The sequence below is a fragment of the Sphaeramia orbicularis genome, chromosome 17 (assembly GCF_902148855.1).
Source record: "Sphaeramia orbicularis chromosome 17, fSphaOr1.1, whole genome shotgun sequence".
Classification (NCBI taxonomy): Eukaryota; Metazoa; Chordata; class Actinopteri; order Kurtiformes; family Apogonidae; genus Sphaeramia; species Sphaeramia orbicularis.
Window position 1 is genome coordinate 48,501,613 of NC_043973.1, and position 19,220 is coordinate 48,520,832.

The 19,220-nt window shown below is 37.2% G+C and overlaps 1 protein-coding gene across 3 annotated transcripts in view; it reads right to left on the reverse strand.

The window, feature by feature from the left end:
* Positions 1–19,220, reverse strand: part of LOC115437592 (cadherin-6-like) — a 159,536-nt gene that overhangs the window by 117,344 nt on the left and 22,972 nt on the right. For all 3 annotated transcript variants that reach the window (XM_030160875.1, XM_030160874.1, XM_030160872.1), the window contains exon 2: positions 10,284–10,624. In XM_030160875.1, the coding sequence (XP_030016735.1) occupies positions 10,284–10,532 (249 nt within the window). In that variant the 5' untranslated portion in view covers positions 10,533–10,624. The remainder of the gene's footprint in view (positions 1–10,283; positions 10,625–19,220) is intronic.

The window sequence follows — 19,220 nt, forward strand, 5'->3', positions numbered from 1 at the left end:
GGCCTTCCAAAATGTCTGCACAGTGTGGCATCAGGGGTAAAACATGATATTAATATTTGCCTAACCATATTGTTTTGTCTGCTAAACACATCCCGTCCCTGTTAATCTGTCTCCAAACCATACCGTTGTCACTAAAGCATATCTGAGGCACCCAGCAAACCCCCTGCAGTGAAGGCAACACCCCAGCAGGGCGGAAAAGTCTGCTGACTCTGTCTTGCCTCTCTCTGTGTTTACCTCAATCATGGCAAACTCTTGTTTGTTTCAAAGCTTACTTTGTTTTTCTGCTGTCTGACAGCAGGCCTCATACAGAGCAGCACAATACCTCCCGGCATCTGGCTACTGATCAAACAGCAAAGCTCCAACTATCATCGCACTGCACTGTGTGCTAACTTCACTAATAGGCCTACGAGTGAGAATCTCCTCTAGATATTTCACAGAGCAGCCACATGATGGAAAATCCCTACATAACCCTTCTATGTCAGAACAGGCTAAGAACATTACACACCTTGTTACCACTGCATTAACACATTGGCAATGTGTTTCATCTGCAATGTGATTTTTTTTATAGCTGGAAGGAAAGTGCTTTCTACAAAACTCTGATTTTGAAAACACGCCTTCATCTGAGGAACAGACTACATATCAAGACAGATGACCTTTTCCAAGCTGCCCTCTCAAGGCACGAGGTAGAGCAGTGGAGTCATGCCTGACTGAATCTGATCAGCGATCAATGATTTCAGCTGTCAATCATACATTTAACCTCACTGCCAGTCTGAAAACCTGTGATTAACCAAAGCCTGAGTACAGAAGATTTTCAATGGGCAAAAACACAGCAGTTGGTAGAATTTCCACTCAGGCAAATCGATTTACAATTTGCTGAGAGGTAATTATGGAATGTTTGCTCAGTAACACCAAACAACTGTTAAGGACTACAGCTTCAAAAGAACAGTTTATGATGTTTGTGGTATGCGTGTGCTCAAATATGTGTATCCTTCAGCTCAAGAAAAGAAAGAAAAAAATGAAAATGAAACAGTAATCTGTAATCAAATTACCTGTTAGTGTTAACATAGAGCACAAAGAACAGAGTAAAAACAGATATTTTTTGGACCACATTTTGGACTCTCCACCAACATCAAAATGGCAAATAAGAAAATAGATTTTGGAAGAATAGGGTCCGGGACAGCTCCACAGACGGAACACTTAAAGGTTCAATGTGTGAGACTGAAAGGTTGCAGATTGCAGCAATTGGACCGTACCTCACCCTTCTCTGTGGTGTCTGCTAAAACACTGAAGGTCAATGATAGAACCAATGTCATTTCTTCATTCTGGGATTTTGATTAGGTTGATAGTATTACAGTAGGTGGTGGCAATCCCCCTTAAAAATGGCTATAACCCATCATACAACATATAAGGGAAGAAAAAGAAAAGGAAGTCTATTCTAAGCTAACATTGAAGAACGGCCACCCACTTCCACTGCAGATATACAGTTTGTGGCTCTTTCAAAGGTAACACAAACATAATCTACATCCTACACACTACACATTTAATCAAAATATTGTTGAAAAATGTCAAAATAATCTCACTGAAAACACGCCCCTGCATTAAGAGTGGCTTGCAGTAATTATTAACTACAACAGCTGTGCACATGAACACCACTGACTCCATTAATCTTTCTATATTATAAAACTGGTATATAAAAAAGTATCATGGTCCATCGGTTGGAGGTTAGGATATGACGTAAGAAGCGTAAAAGAGACAGTGAGTGGAAATATAAATCAATGGTGAGATACACTTACACAGACCACCTAAAGCAAATTCAATAGAAACTGATATGTTCCTCTCACAAACACACATCTGCCAAAGCCATGACCGCCATTTTCCATCATAGTGGATGAAACACATGAATATGTCCAGTTTGAAATGTAGTCTCATATTCTGGAATAAAACAAGATGGAACTGGCCCACTGTCACAGAGTAAATGAAAGACTGTAAGACGGTTTCTGTGGTGAATACAGCACAACAACACCTTGTATAATATATACATAAACATATATTTGAATAGACCAGATCACTGTACACATCTGCTCACTGTATAAAACTGACTAATTTGCACTCTGTACATATTGACAATATAAATCCACACTGTAAATAACATATACATAAACATATTTTAATAGACCAGATCTCTGTACACATCTGCTTAGTTCTATATATTCATTTTATACTATTCTTCAACTCATTGTTGTCCTTGTCTCTAGTCAAATGTTTGGTTATGTTAACCCTTTCATGCATGAATTATGAGAACCTTAGCCAATATTTTTTTCTTGACTGTCTTTGTTCCTCTTTAAGCACGAAAAAAACCATACAATTGATTTTTTTTTTTTAATGAACCTATTTTTCGTGGAGTTACAAAAATGTCCACTCAGCTGGACACCATGCATTTAAGTTTTGAAGCAAAGATATACTGTGTGAAAACTATGACATAAAAACAGTTTTAATGCCGCTAATTGCTAAATTGCTACTGTTTTGTCACATTTTATCACACTCTAATATTAGTTATTACTCATTTTATGGATCTAAAATCCTCTTGAGACCCAGGAAATGGACAGTTTTAGCTTTTTTACATTAAAACATTGTCTTGATTGGAAACTGCCTAATGCAACAGTTTTTCCAGATACATTTTTAAAGTTATTTTTATTTATTGATTGATTTTTTTAAATGGAATGTCTTTTGCAATGCACAGCATTTTTAAAGTAAAACTGTCAAACTTTTGTCCCCTACAGAGGACAAAATGCATTGCTGGGTCTCAGGAGAATATGCAAAAAAGAAAAACAAAAAAAAAAAACTGTTTGTTAATTACAGTCTAATAACAATTAGCAATTGATTTACAATAAAACACGTTACTGCAGATCAGGTTTATCAAGAACAGCAAAGTTGCAGTAATTGTATGAATGTCAGTGTTTTGGATGATGCATAAGCGTCCACGGTGTCGGCTGATATGGAACTAAAACAACAAAACCCTTGAATAAACAATAGAACAGCTGCAGAATAGCTGTCCACTGGAGTGACCACTGTGCATGAAAGGGTTAATTCTTTGTTTAAGTGTGTTTGTATTTATGTTGAAATAGTAAGATAAGAAAAACCGAAGCCAACTTCCTTGTATGCGTTCACATACTCGGCCAGTAAAGCTGATTCAGATTCTGATAACAACGCCTTAACACACATCCTGTGTGTGTGTGAACGCTGTGATAGTGCTGTCCACAGCTGATGTCTGTCACTGAATTATAAATCACAACCCGTGCTATGATGGAGCTCCCATTAAGCCCTTCCTACAGGCATACACTAAATCCAGCCCCCAGGTGTTGTATTGGTGAACCTTTATGCCTAAGCCTGTCACAAATACTAAATAATGACCTGAGTGCGATTATTTCAGATAACCGTGATCATTTTGCATTATGTGAGAATCATTTTCATTCAACTGTATAAAAACTGCTGGATGAAGCAGAAGACAAACAGAAGAGTCACATTTCATCACTATTTCAACATCATTTCCCTGCTGTTTTAATGTTGTCATCACCTCTTCTGCTATGGTTTAAAGCAGAGGTGTCAAACTCATTTTAGTTCAGGGGTCACATTCAGCCCAATATGATCTGAAATGGGCCGGACCAGTAAAATAAGAGCAGTGAAAAAAGCACCATTACATTATGACAGTGTTTACATCTACACAGTTTCTTTCAAAATGTGAATAACATGAACAACCTGATACATCTGAAGAAAAATAACTGCAATTTTAACAATATTATGCCTCAGCTTATCATTTATAAATATGTGTTACAAATTACAGATCACAGTGGTTCTACAAATACACAAAACTTTTAGTCACAGGCAGAAATCTGTTACCCTGCCCCCCCCCCCCCCGAAGGGTGTTGGTTCGGTTTATTTGTTTCACTCTAGCAGCAACACTATTGGTTGAATTCGTACCAAATTGGGTTTATAGATTGCCACTGACCCAGAACAGATGTGGTTACATTTTGGGAAAATTACATCAAAATTCAAATTTTTTATGAATTTTTAAAAATCTATTTTCTTCTCCCCATTTACTTACAATAGGCGAAATTTCAAATGTCTATAAAAACATCAATTTTATTTAAATTTCCTTCAAACTTGGCACATATATAGACACAACTGATCTGCTGACATCAGCACATGCATAGACATGATGACATCAGCTGGATCGATGCCAAAATAAGCTACAATACGTGCGAGGGGCGGGGCTTGTTGTGCCTGGAACCACTTGTTAAAACTGCACTTCTTTTAAGACATTTCAGGTTGTTCTTATTTGTTCAGGTTATTCACATTTTTTTGTGAAAGGATTGTTTGTATATGTAAACATTTTCATGTAATTTCACTTTTTTTGCACTAAAACAAGAAAAATGTGTAGTCGTCATTATTTAAAGGCTACTATGATAGAATTTTACTGATCCAACCCACTTCAGATCACACTGATCTGTATGTGGCCCCTGAACTAAAATGATTCTAAAATCCTTGATTGTTAGTATCTTCTGTGTAATTTTTGCATTTCACAAATTCATCCCATGGGCTGGATTGGGCCCTTCTGACACCTGTGGTTTAAAGCTACATGAGCGGAGAGTTATGCCGCGTTTCCCCTACGTGGAACCGTCTTGACTCAGCTCGACTGGACTCGGGTACCAGGTCCTATTCCTGGAGACCGTTTCCATTCCAGGATACTACCCACGTTACAGAAGCTGGACGTCATAGCGAAGCGGTGCGTTACTTCCGTGTCGTCTGCTCAGAGAGCCGCTGATGACCTCCCTCGTTGTGTGTTGTCTCTTCAAGCTCATGCTGAATTTTTACGTCTGAACCTCCTGGACAAACCATGGTGTAGTTTTGGGCTGTCATCACGTGGATTCACCTACCGCTGTATTTACTGTCCACTTCTGCATCTGTTTGTTGTAAAAGGGTGGGTCACAGAGACGACTATCTGACCAATCAGTGGTCTGCAGTGTGTACACGTCACCTTTTAGTATCTGGTCCCCAGTCCTGGAACCTCGGTGGAGGTGATACCAAAAAACTAGTACCGGGTACCAGATTCCAGGTCCTTTTTCATAATGGAAACTCAAAAAGGCCGAATCGAGTCGAGTCGAGCCGATACCACGTAGTGGAAATGCGGCATTAGTAGTGGCTTTTCCATTGGACATCTGCGCAAAACTTTACCCATATTTACTAAATGTAAAAAAAAACAAGTGCGTATTGTCGGTTTTTCCATTAAATCACAAATGTAATGACTTGTTTATTTATTATCGTGAGATGACACGAGAAGTCATTCCATAAACATGGCGACATAAATATGGTGTTGATTTCCAGATATAGTCATTATTATTATATATTACCCCTCTATGCCGTACTAAATTAAAAAATGATTTGGTTTCCTGGTGTGTCCACGTTTCATATAAAACTCTTCTTCGCTTGTTGTAAAGTCTGTCACATCCATTTTTTTTAATTCACGTGATTCTAGTTTTGCAGTTTTGCGCAATATACCAATTGAACTACACCCGAAAAACCACCTCTTGCCAGCGCAAAAACCTTTAATCAAAAAACAAGAGTCTTCGGGCCGATACCATGTAGTAGAAACACGGCATTAGTGAAACAAACTGTTTATCCCAAACAGTTTAACCTCTAATACTTAACTAGGGTGGGTGCTGAACTTAAATGCATAAATGCCTCTGATGGAAAAACTTGTATGTTACTGAGTGAGGACTGCACAGACCTCTGCCAGCATGTGAGAGGAGAAAACTACCCTCTCTCCAGCTTCCTGATATATTCGCTGTACAAACTCTGTCTTTGTGCCGACTTGCCATTTGCTTCCGTCAGCCGTTGTGCCGCTCCGTCCTGAATCTGCACTGCACAGTCGCTGGGCCGCAAACATCAACACGAGTCTTTACAGGTGCTAGTGCAAAAATATCACACTGTAACAGTTTTAGGGATCCCATTATTTGTGTTGTGAATGCTTCTCACAGTGACAGTGTGATGGGAACAGAGCTGCAGCAGCGAGGCAACTACGCAACTACGCACACCCAGTCACCGAAAATACATGAACTGCAGATTCTGCTTTATTATACAGTCAGCAGCCACTGAAGCTAGACTGTATAGATAAGGCAGCTATATGCAGAACTTCATGTGATTACAGTGTCTCTGGAACAGCAACAGCTACCAGTGCACAGAGGCATTCCAAGTCTGAACATAATGGCTTTAAAGTGTGTCAATTGTTAGTTTGGATCCATAAGAGACCAGGGGTGTCAAACTCATTTTAGTTCAGGGGCCATATTCAGCTGAATTTTGGGCTGGACCAGAAAAATAAGAACATAATAACCAATAAATAATGACAACTCAAAATTGTTGTCTTTGTTTTAGTGTAAAAAAAACCCATTAAATTATGAAAATACTTACTTTTATAAACTATCAAAAAAAAAAAACAACCCTGAAAAAACTTAAATTTAAATTAAAAAACATAAGAAAATTTAGTGCAATTTTAACAATATTATTCCTTAACTTCTCATTAGTCCATGTGCATTCTGGATCAGATCTACAAAGACACTAAACACTGAGGAACAGGAAGAAAAGAGTTCAAACTGTGCTTCATTTTCTTTAGACGTTTCAGGTTGTTCATATTTGTTCAGGTTATTCACATTTTAGTGTTACAGGATAGTTTGTACACGTAAACATTTTCATAATTTAATGTTATTTTTTGCACTAAAACAAAGAAAACATTTTTAAGTTGTTAGCTCTAGATTTTTTTTGGCTTAATTCAAGATTTTTTTTTTTACTTAATTGTAGATTTTTTTTTTTTGGTTTAATTGAAGATTTTTTTTTACTTAATTGAAGATTTTTTTTTGGCTTAATTCAAGATTTTTTTTATTTAATTGAAGATTTTTTTTGGCTTAATTCAAGATTTTTTGCTAAATTTGAGATTTTTTTTGGCTTAATTGAAGATTTTTTTTACTTAATTGAAGATTTTTTTGGCTTAATTGAAGATTTTTTTTTTTTTTTTACTTATTTAAAGACTTTTTTACTTAATTGAAGATTTTTTTGGCTTAATTCAAGATTTTTTTTACTTAATTGAAGATTTTTTTTGGCTTAATTCAAGCCAATTTTTTTTTTTTGCTTAATTGAATTCAAGACTGTGGAATTTTTGCACTTGGCAAAAACATCCCAGGGGCCGAACTGGACCCTTTGGCGGGCCGCATTTGGCCCCCGGGCCACATGTTTGACACCCCTGACCTAGATATTTCACACAATTTATATACTATGAATGCAAAAAAGCAGATCTTATATTTTTGTAATGTTAAAAGTCATATAAACATTGCTGCCACTGAATATGTGGTCACTTCGGGACAGCTCAACAAGCTCTCAGCTCTTATGATGAGCATGTTAGCAAGCATCTGTTAGTTTAAATATGCAACAGACGTATACTGCAGCCACATTAGCATAGGCGTTTTGCTTCCTGAGATGAGACAAATGTGAGTCAATACAGAAATAAAGTCCCACTCTTTCTCATGGACTATATTTTGCAAATTATCCGATGTAGGCTAGTCAGTGCTGAGACTAGGGATGTAACCATATGAAAATTTCATATCGGGGTTATTGTGACCAAAATTATCACAGTTCTCATTATTATCGCGGTATTGTTGAAATTGTGCTCAAAATGTTCAAAAAGTACTAATACACACACTGAAATCTTGAAAAAAAAGCGCAAAGAAATAAAATAACAGTCCCACTGTCCCTTCAGTGTCAGAAACATTCCAATATTAACCCTTAGTGGTCTGAGTCTATTCTGTCTGTTTTTCAGTCCTTTTGATTTTTCCTTTATATACTATAGAAACAAATGTTTACTATACCCATGTTTGGATCTGTTTTTTCACCACAACTTCATCTATATCATCTGTCTGTTTTGTTTCCACTTTAACCTACTATAAAAACACAAAAGGCCAGAAAACACACACACACACACAAAAAATCCGATTTGAAAAATTTATATAATTTATTGCATAAATAACACACAGATGCTTAATGAACCTTTTCACAGACTTTAAAAGTGAATATTGGTTCCAAATATTAGGTATAGAAAATTAAAAGTGTAATAAATTAAAACTATACTCAAATATTTGACATCAAAGCAGATCTTTACAGAGGTGTTTTCTCCGGAAAAGTGCGGTAATCAAACACGGTTATCATGAGAATTAGAATTTAAACAGTAATACTAACCGTCTGTGATTTTACTGCGGTTTATGGTTATACCGGTAATCGTTACATCCCTACATCCCTGACCTGCCTCTGCACCTACGGCCCATGGACTCTGTACAGAGCTTTAAGAAACACCTCCAAACCCTCCTGTTCAAAAAGGCTTTTTAGTCTCCCACCTGACCCAGGACCACCACAGACTGATTACACTCTATGTATTCATCATAACGTACTCCATGTGTCACCCCCCCCCCCCCCAGTCTGTATATCTCTATCACTCTCTCTTTTCTCCTCCTTTACTCTCTCTCTCTCTCTCTTTAACCCCACTGGTCCAGGCAGACGTCCATCCTTCAGGAGTCTGAGTCTGCTCCAGGTTTCTGCTGTTAAAGGAAGTGTTTCCTTCCACTGTCACCAATCACAAGTGTTTGCTCCTGAAGGATTCTGTTGGGTCTGTAAACTTAATTTGATTCTGATTTGAATGATAAAGCACTTTGTGACTCTGTCTGTGAAAAGTGCTCTATAAATAAAATTTACTTACTTACTTACTTACCTAGCTGAGACCCTGTTTTGAACTGTGCCAAGATTATTGAAACGATGCTTATCAGTATAAAACATTAATAATTTTCATCTCTATTAATACCTTTCCTTTCATTCTTTAGGAACAAGGTGAACTGTACAAACCATCATGTGTTCTGATAGTAGAGAAATACAGTTCAATAAGCGTTCTGACACAAAACTTAATGGAATGACCAAAAAAATCTTTAAAACTGACAAATAGCAGGAATCAGACTTTGCTTCTCTATATTATTTCTTTTTTGCACTGGATATAAATAATATGTGTGACAGGAAAAGTGGAAGAGACAGCGTGAATGGGTCTGAATCTGCTGATAAACGTAACGATAGTTCTGTGGTGTGTTTGCTGTCATTCACAGCTGCTGTTCTCAGGTTTGACAGTAGAGGAGATGCTGGATCATTAGTCCATATTCTGCCTCGGTGCAAACATACACCTAATTCTGATTTTTCAACCCCGTTCTGTTATGTATGGATCTACTTAGTCCAGTGGTTCTCAGTCTTTTTCTGTCCCCCTTTGGAAGACAAAAAATCTCCAGGCCCCCCTCAACCCCAAAAACATTGTACTGGTGGTGCAATTATAATTATGTTGTGGTGTAACTAGTTATCAAATGTAACAAATTAAGCAGGAATTAAAACAGGTTGTAGAAATCCACTTGAGTTTTGCCAAAATGAATATAAAGATAGCTTTGCAGCACCTGGAGGGTTCAAATTCAAACTGTATGAAGTGTTAGGGTCCAAATACACAAACAGATGAACCACAGACTAAGAAAAGTGGGTTTAGCAAAAAATGAGCCCTTTAACAGAATTTTGCTTTGAGCTTCTGGGAGAAAGAACAGACTCTTGTAGCAGACGGGAAATTATCCAAGGATTTTGCTGGGAAAGAGGGACCAATGGCATCTCGGTTTGATGATTTTATTGTAGCACTAAAGCTGATGTAGAAAATCAGTTACATTTCTAATCTAATCATTGAAAGTGTTATCAACTACCCACTTAAATAAATATAGATTGTGGGCATCAGTATGTTTTATTCATGATATGCTGATTCTGTCTAAAGCATAACTAGCGTTGACTGTTTTCCATTTACAACACTGGGTACAAATTAATTTTATTTTATATCAATTTTTTTTTTCACTCATTTATATACAGTAAACACCCTGTACTTTCTTGTGGTTTTCGGATGTGCATAAATCTTCAAATGAAAATTTAATTAGATGATCAGTGATCCCAGATTTTTTAATGCACTTGTTTAGCCATGATAATTAGCAGTGGTATTTTATTCAAATTGCAGGCAAAGAACAGATGAACAAGATGGGTAAAGGGGGATTAAGTTTAGCATAAATTTATATTTATAAAGTCAGCAGTTGGAAAAGGTAGGGCTTCAAGTGTCTTTCCAAACAACAAAGACAGTTAATTATACACCATATGTGGATGAGAAGCAGTGGTACAGTTCTTACCTTGCCAATATACTGGTAATCACTGCCTGTGTACTCCTCCTGCAGGAAGAACTGGTTCCACATCCAGCCTCTTCTCACTCTTTTGAGCAGCTTCTCTCCTCTGATCGCTGCTTCGTTTCCCTCTCCTCCTACTGCCTCTATCCTCCGTCCATTCAAAGACAACGCATCCACGGAAAGGCCAAGGCAGACCAACACAACGCCCAGTAAGATAGTCCTCATTTTTCTGGGGGTGTAGGATGCACAGGTCATAAATGTTCTATCTTCCCAGCTGGATCACTCTGAAATGGGAGAAGGGTCTATTGGTCATAGTCCCCCAGGTCTGGACTGACGTAGGAAAAGAACTGTAAGAGAATTAGAGAAAAAGAGATGAGTGCAGGGCTGAAGCTCACACTAGAACAGTTCAAGCGGAGTTTTAAAAGGCGGCGTTGTGAGAGAAGTTTGTGGACTGATTTGGAAATGTATGGTAGAGCACAGCGGAAATAAAGAAAGAAAAAGTATGCCTTCTGCACAAGAAGTCACACCCTGCTACAACAAAGCCAGATATTCTTAAATACAGTCAAACTGTCTTCACTTGGAAAGAATCTTACATTATAACTAGAAAAGCCGTAATTTGAGCAAACTGTGACCATTGTAAACAACCAAAACAATTATTTTAACCCACAAAGACCCAGTGCTCCTTTTGTGGCGGTTCACAAATGACTTTTTCTTTCTCTATATTTAACCGTTCTTAAGTGTTTTATCACCATTTACTATTATATTATACTCTGAATTTTGCATTTTGAAGTGAAAATCAAGTATTTTCCTACTTTTAATTTAGTGATCATGTGTATGTTCATTAAAGCTCAGATTAAAGTTGAGGGCTATGATATTAAAAATAGAGAAAAATGAAGAAAAAGTGACTGTTTCAGCAAAATAATTGAACATAAACCCAGTGTGTCCATCCACTGTCTTCGATCCAACTCCATGGGTTTTCCTGGTGAATCAATGTTGTAGAAGATGACGGTGTTTCCACGGTAACTACGGAGCCTCTGACTGTCCAAATGGGTCATATCTGATGACCATGAAAAGATGACAAACTGCATTTTGCACCAATTATTTACATGTATTGATAGGATTAGTGGATCAACAGGTATTAAACAGTTTAGATCAGTAGATGCTTTTGGTTGCCGGTGGATGTTTGGGTCTTTCTGGGTTAGGGTAGGAGCTGCTGAACTACTGTCACTCAGAAAACCATTGTTTTATATTTGTTATTGGTTCAATCTAGCTCAATATTAGCTTATGAAATTAGATTGTGTTCATAAATTCTTTTACTTTTTAAAGAGAAACACCATTATCAGGATGATTTTTCATTTCCAACTCATTATCCAGAAACAAGGCCTTTTTACTTTCCTTAATTTTTTTTTTCTCCACAATTTATGACAATAGTAGTACTCATTTTATGTAGACAGTGTAAATAGTTTTTTCTCTAAGGCTAAGTTCAGACAGCAGGTCTTAATGCACAATTCAGATATTTTGGTGAAATCTGATTTTTTTTGTGCTCGTTCACATTACATATTAAATGCGACTTCTATCAGTTTTGAGTATGAACTGAATGTGACCCTGAAGTGACCAGCACGTGCAAAAGAGGTGTTGACGTAATACGTGACCACGCAGGCACACACTGTGTTTACAGAAGTCAGTATGTTTTTCCCGCCGCCTCTCCACCTGGGATGCAGAATTACAACATTTGTCGCACTTCAATGATGTTAAGGTCGGACAAATGTGACCTGGCCGTTCAGGCTGAAGTCACACAGCAGAATATCAGATACGTATCCGATTTAGGACCACATATGAAAGTGACCTGGGTCGGATTTGAAAAAATCCGATTTGTGCTGTTTAAACTGTCTTTAACAGATCGAATCAGGTCATATATGTGCAAAAAAAAATCAGATTTGGGCCACATCTGCCTGCAGTCTGAATGTAGCTTTTGATATGTTGTACCGTGGAGTTTTTGTGGTATGAACATAACCAGCCAATTATACAGGACAAAAACTGTTTAGTTTGTCCACTTTAACCTGGAGGGGTTACAGCTGCCAAATTAATAAATCCACATAAACTGAATTTTAACAATTTTAAAGTCACTAAGCATTCAACAAAGTGAAAATGTGTCACAGCACAGTTTTGTTTTGATGATTCAAATCTATAATTCTGATGCTACTTTAATAATACAATATATAACTAGAAGCACACGGGGAGCGCAGACCTCCGCCAAGGCAGATCAGTGGGCCCCCGTGGCCCCCCCAATCCCGATCACCACCAAAATTTAACCATTTGTTCTTTGTGCCAGTATCAACATTTCCTGAAATTTTTATCCAAATCCGTCCATAACTTTTTGAGTTATCTTGCACACGGACAGACAGACAGACAGACAGACAGACAGACCAACGCCAACAAAAACATAACGTAATTAGAATAAATACATATACATATATGTATATATATAATACATATACAATACAATAAATACATAACGTAATTAGAATAAATGCATATTCTTTGCTCTAACAGTACATTTTACATAACAACATAACCCCAACACCTACACCCTCCAGAAACCTGTATGGAAACCCCGTCTACATGAACAGAATCCACGTTGTGAAAATGTATAACATTATAAACTCATATCTGATGAATGAGGATGAAAAGTGCATCCTTATCTGAACAAACACATTTCAGGATTCAGGCCATTTTATACTATATCAGTTTATACTGAATGACAAAAATGCATCAAAACAAGTGGTGAACATGGAGGAAGTTTTGAGTTTGTATTCACTGTATATGAAAATAGACACTTCTTACCAAAGTATGATATATTCATAAAAGAGGTGATGGGAAGGGGACTAGAAATAAATGTGTATCTTTTATGTAGTCCTACTTCAAGTTACGGAGTTTTTTCTGTCTGCAACTGAGGTAAATAAAGTTATTTTTGGGGAATTTATGTGTGCCACAGAAGTCCTCATAGTTTATTTCCTGTGTTGTGATTGACAAATAAGTGCTTCACTGTGGAACTTACTATACACATAAAACAGATGGGAACAAAGAGAAGTTATTGTCTGGTCAGCACCATTAGTCACTTAATGATATGTTTCCTGATGCATAAGGTAAGGTCAGCCAAAGTCTACTGGAAAACAAACAGCTTAAGCTCCTGTGATGAACTCTCGTATTATAATGATCTGAAAACAACCTGTGCTCATATACAAAACCACGCTGGGTGTTTGTCTCTTTTTGACGAACGCTGGATTATATCATTTACCACAGATATCACTCCATTCAGATTTATTTAGCCGTTTTACCTCCATCCTGCCGTACCATTATTAGCAACACAACACGACATGTTTAACAAAAAGCAAAGCAATAATACAGTCAGACTATCATTTTACAAAAAGGCCAAAGACAGGCTTCAAAAATAGCAGAGCCACAGAACGTCGCTGAATCCAGTGAGAAGATACTGACAAGGATGCAAAAGATAAGTGGCATGTAATCTTCACCGCAGCGAAGATTGAAGGCTAAGGCTTGAAAAGGCCTTTTATCAAGATTTATGTTTACACCGATGAATAGAGTGAATTATTCATGAATGAATGCACTTTCACTGATGTCACGTGCAATGATGAATGATGAATACCTCAGTTTTACACACTCTATCTTCTGTTTCCAAATCTAAACCTCCATCTTTAAGCTTCCCCCTCCTTTCACCTCTATCTAGCTGGTTTTTTAAGCTGCATTAATCGTTCTTTTGTCTAAAATTTAAAAAAAAAAAAAAAAAAAACGTCTTTCAGCTTTTTGTATTTACATCATGCAATCACTGTACATTCAGTTATGGTTATGGTATACTATAGTAAGTATGACAGGCTGCTCTTCACCTGATGAGGCTGAAGTAATTGTTTTATTTGGCAGTTTACTGACATTTCACCCATAAAGACCCAAACATCCACTGGTGACCACAATCATCAACTGATCTAAAATATTTAATACATGCTGATCCACTAATTCTAGCAATACATGTAAATAATTAAGTAAGATAGTATGTGTGTGAAAGTGTGTTGTTTTTTTTTTAATCATTATTTTTTTCATTTTTTTTAATCTCTGCCTTCTGTAGCTTTAACTCCATAAGGGTTTGCTACATACAGTACATTTATGTGCCATATGTTGAACAAAATACACATATGACCACTGACCTAGAGAGAGTGTGGCCCTTTCTTCTGAAATGTCTTTGTACATTTACAGTGGATCACCTACCTGAAGGACACCCTGCAAACTCATTTCAGGGAAAAAAAAAAAAAGCCTGGAACCCAGAAAACTCCTCCTCCTTATTCTTTCCTTATTCCACTGCAGTGTATGTTCGAAATCTTGCAAATCAGAAAAAAAGATTCACTGGTTCAGTGCGACCAAAATCAACTCCTCATCTAAACTGTTTAATACCTGTTGATCCACTAATCTTATTAATCCATGTAAATAATTGGTGTAAAACGCAGTTTGTCATCTTTTCTTGGTCATCAGATATGACCCATTTGGACATTCAGAGGCTCTGTAGTTACCATGGAAACACCGTCATCTTCTACAACATTGATTCACCAGTAAAACCCATGGTGTTTATGGAGACACTTGGTTTTGCATTCAGTGATTGAAAACTTTGCTGAAAATGTGACTTTTTCTTCAGTTTTCTCTGTTTTGATAAATTAACCCTTGAATTTACTCTGAGTTTTCATGAACATCTACAATAAAATTAAACATAGGAAATCATATATAGGAAAATACATGATTTATAGTTAAAAAAAAAAAAAAGAAAAAGAAAAATACAGAGGATGATATTGTAGTAAATGGTGATAAATCACTTTAACAGAAAGGTTAAATAGAGAGAAAAAAATCATTTGAGAACTGTCACAAAACTTGCACTGGGTCTTTATGGCTTAAAGACCAGCCTGCCACATTATAGTATTCACTGCATAACTGCAGTAATCTTCCTTTTGCTAACTATCCACTATAATGATTTATTTGCAAGTATCAATATTGAGAGCCATGTTGAATTTCTATAACATTGTACTATTTTAAAATATGCAACGTCTCTCTCTTTCTCTCACAAATCCACTGACAATGGACCTGTCTGTGAATATCAAAACATGATCATGTGTGGGAGGAAGCATTGTTGTTGGCTGTTCCCCACAGAGAAGGCAGCTGGCCGGATTCCTGAACAGAATCAATCCGGTGTTCACAAGTGGTTAGCATCACACACACATCCACCCAGAGCAGTCCAAAACCCATACGTTTAGCTTAGCTCTAGTAACTTAGTCTATCCAAGTTGTTCAAACAGAGCCGTCAATCAAAAAGACTCAACTCCTCTAATAAGCACACATACAGGAAGCCTCGTCTGTCATTTGCACTAATATTATGATGCAGCTGGGTTGTCGAGGTGAACACGCTGCCACAACTGCTCATCAGTGACTGCTGAAGGAAGTGAAGAGGATTCATGTGAATTCTGAAACTCTGATGCTGGATGTTTGCTCTTGCAACGACTCCAAAACACCTGTACTGCAGAGCCAACAGAAGACGGTACATACGTTGTTACCAATTTGACACAGCATCAAGCAATGAAGCTCTAGCCTATATATCGTCCAATAACTGAAATGTCACCATGTTCTAACGCTACGAACAGAAACAGAAAGCTAATTCCACAAATAAAATTTAACTAAGTGAGAAAGAGCGGCACATTAAGTAACTACTTGTAGCTCTGACATCTGAAACAGACTCAGATTTTGGTCATTTTTTCATGAATAATGCATTTTTAACACAGGTATTTCTTGCAGTGTTTTGCAGAAAATTGAACAACTATAGACTTGTACCCTTTGCCTGGTGTAATCCAAAGAAAACAATTTATAGCTAAATATGTATTGTATATAAAAATGTCTTTATGCTGTAAAAAAGTACATTTGAATACAATTAGCCCGGGCTGGTTACATTTAAAGGGCTCATATTTTGCTAAACCTACTTTTATTAGTCTTTGGTTGATTTATTTGTGTATTTGGACCCTAATAGTTCAACAAGTTTGAATTTGAACCCTCCAGGTGCTGCAAAGCTATCTTTATATTCGTTTTGGAAAAAACTGAGTGGATTTCTACAACCTCTTTCAATTCCTGCTTAATTTGTTACGTTTTATAACTAGCTATGTCATGAAATTTGCACATACAAAGTCAAGACTTCTGAAGCAAAATATCACTCCTTTAACACAAGTATTTTTTGCAGTGTTTCACAGAAAACTAAACAACAACAGTAGACCGGTACCCTTTGGCTAATGTAATCCTAAGAAAACAATTTACAGCAAAATATGTATTATATATAAAATTGTGTATATACTGCAAAAAAGAGTACATATTAAAACATTTAGCCCGGGCTGGTTACATTTAATAGATAATGTTAAATCTATTGTTTGAATAATGGCACTTGGATCCATCCTGGTGTAAATGACTTTTCTTCCCATCACCCTTTATTGAAACGGACCTGATCCTTAATGATGCAGCCAGGCAGAAAGACTTTCCCTCATTTACAGAACTTTTCTCCTCTTTCATCTCTCCTTCATGATTCTGGCTCTCCATTTCTAAATTTAAGCTCAAGCCCCTTTAATTATCACCTCATCTCCACTTCTTGAATAAGGATGTTGATGCAAAGCCACAAGCTGCTCCGAGCTGTTCACACGTGTACGGGCATTACACCTGTGGCTGAGGTGTGTATGTCTGCAGAGCCTATAGCACTATAAATACTCCACACACATCCTTTAAGGCACACTCAAAGTGAGAACATCTCCTTCCTCTCCTCATCTTTCATGCTCAACCTTAAATAAATACTTCCTTTAAAATCCGATTGACCACTGACTTAGAGGATGGTGCATCTAAAAAACACCTCCAAAACTGCTTTTGTGCACTTAAAACTGTACTGGATCAATAAATCTATTCACATTCATGTTGAAGGATCTGGAAGGAACGCTTACCCAGCAATTACTACACCGAAAGGAAATGCGCTTTTATCTTCCCACACAGCTCTGTCACTGTCTTGCTGCAACAAGCAAAAAATAATGTTCTTCTTTATCCACAGTATTTGCCATGAGAATGTCAAGCCGTTTTATTCTGTACACATGGTATACTCCTTTCAAACCAGATGAATGTCATCGCTCTTGGTCCCAAAAAAAAACAAAAAACCCCTCCTGTATAATAAAAGAATCAGGGTGTGCTTCTTTGAGACTTTGACGCTGCTCATCAGAGGGAAAACAGACATGATAATGAAGAGGCTGATTAAAATGACTAAGTGACTAATCAACTAATTATGTTCGCTACACACTGGCCTTCCACCGGTTGATTTCCAGATTAAAGTGCATGATCAGTTCACATTTCCAGCACTAGGGTGCAGCCCACACATGCAACAGTGGTTTCCAAGTTCTTCTAAATCAATAGAGAAACAGAACAAAGCTGTGCTCATATCCTACACTGCTCAGGTCCATCACAGTCAATAACTCCTTTTCTCTACCAAAAAGAAGCGTCACATTGAACACATGCTCCACCACTGCCACACATACTTTGTTATTTAAGTGAGCTACATTCTTCCTCATTGTGTCTCTTGCCCTTTAAGTCCTCTCTGCCTCTCCTTCTGTGAGCTGCATTAGTCCCATTAAGTTGGTGCTTTATGAGAAGGCTATAATTGAATCAGGTGAAGAACACACAGGAGGCTGATTGATTCTGGCTGGACGCCTTGGCTCAGTTTTTTAATCAGCCTCATAACTCCATTATCACACTGCAAAAAAAGGCCGCAACCTTTGAGTTTTTCTGGTTCAAAGGGATTTTTTCCTTTTTTGTATTCAAGTGTGTGTAAAATAACCAAAAAGGCATTAAAGCACAATCCAACCCCTCAAAAATACCCCATTCCCAGGAGACAAAGTCTTATGCTTGATATTAAAATCATTCTTTTCTGGTTTTTGGTGTACCTCTTGCATAACAAAATCAGCCACCTTTGACATATTCCCTCTCTGATGCGTTGTGATGTGCGTCAACAGCCAAACACGATCTCAAACTGGCTTCATCTGCAGTGCTTGAAAGGAGTGCCTTGACATGCCATGCAGGTTTTTTTTTTTGGGGGGGGACGGGGGGGTGGTTTTCCGTCAAATCCTGAGGTGAAGCTAAAATTTCAAAACAAGCAAATTTATTGAAAATAAAATAAAATAAAATAAATAAATACATAAATAAACTACAGTGCAATGCAGTTCTTTAAGTACATTCTCCGCAGGATTGTGAAGGTTGATAAAAGGTTATTTAATCCTCTATATACATGTTGAACAAATGCTAAATTTGAAAGAAAAGAACACAGCATGTGTCCAAGCTAAATATAAGAGCATTAAAACATCTGATTATATCCTGAAACATTGCCCATTCCCCTGCAGGCTAATTGTGTGTAATTATCAGATTGGTTACAAGTCTGGAAAGATTCCAAACACTCTTTTGTACTTCCTCTTTTATCTAGACGAGCTTCTGAACACACTGAAAAGATGTTACTGCGCTAATTTCAATTGAAGTCCCAACACTTATTTCAATCTCTGATCAGCTGATCTTAGCACCATCTGCCCAAAGAGCTTATCTGTGCAAATGCAGCCATTGCAGTAACGTAAACAAAGCAGACTGATATGGCAGTGACCAGTCACGCTAAGATTACAGCAAGCTAGTGGCGATCTGTGCGGGGCTTCCTAATCATAGTTTAAATCACATTATAATTACATCATGTAATGTAAACTAGAAAACATGAAACATAAATTGCTCAAATTTCTTTATGTTGAATCTTCACAAGACCAGAAAAATGATAATTACAGATCTGAGGCTTCTATTGTAATTCTATAATTAACAAAGGACCATCTTTGGTTGAGTA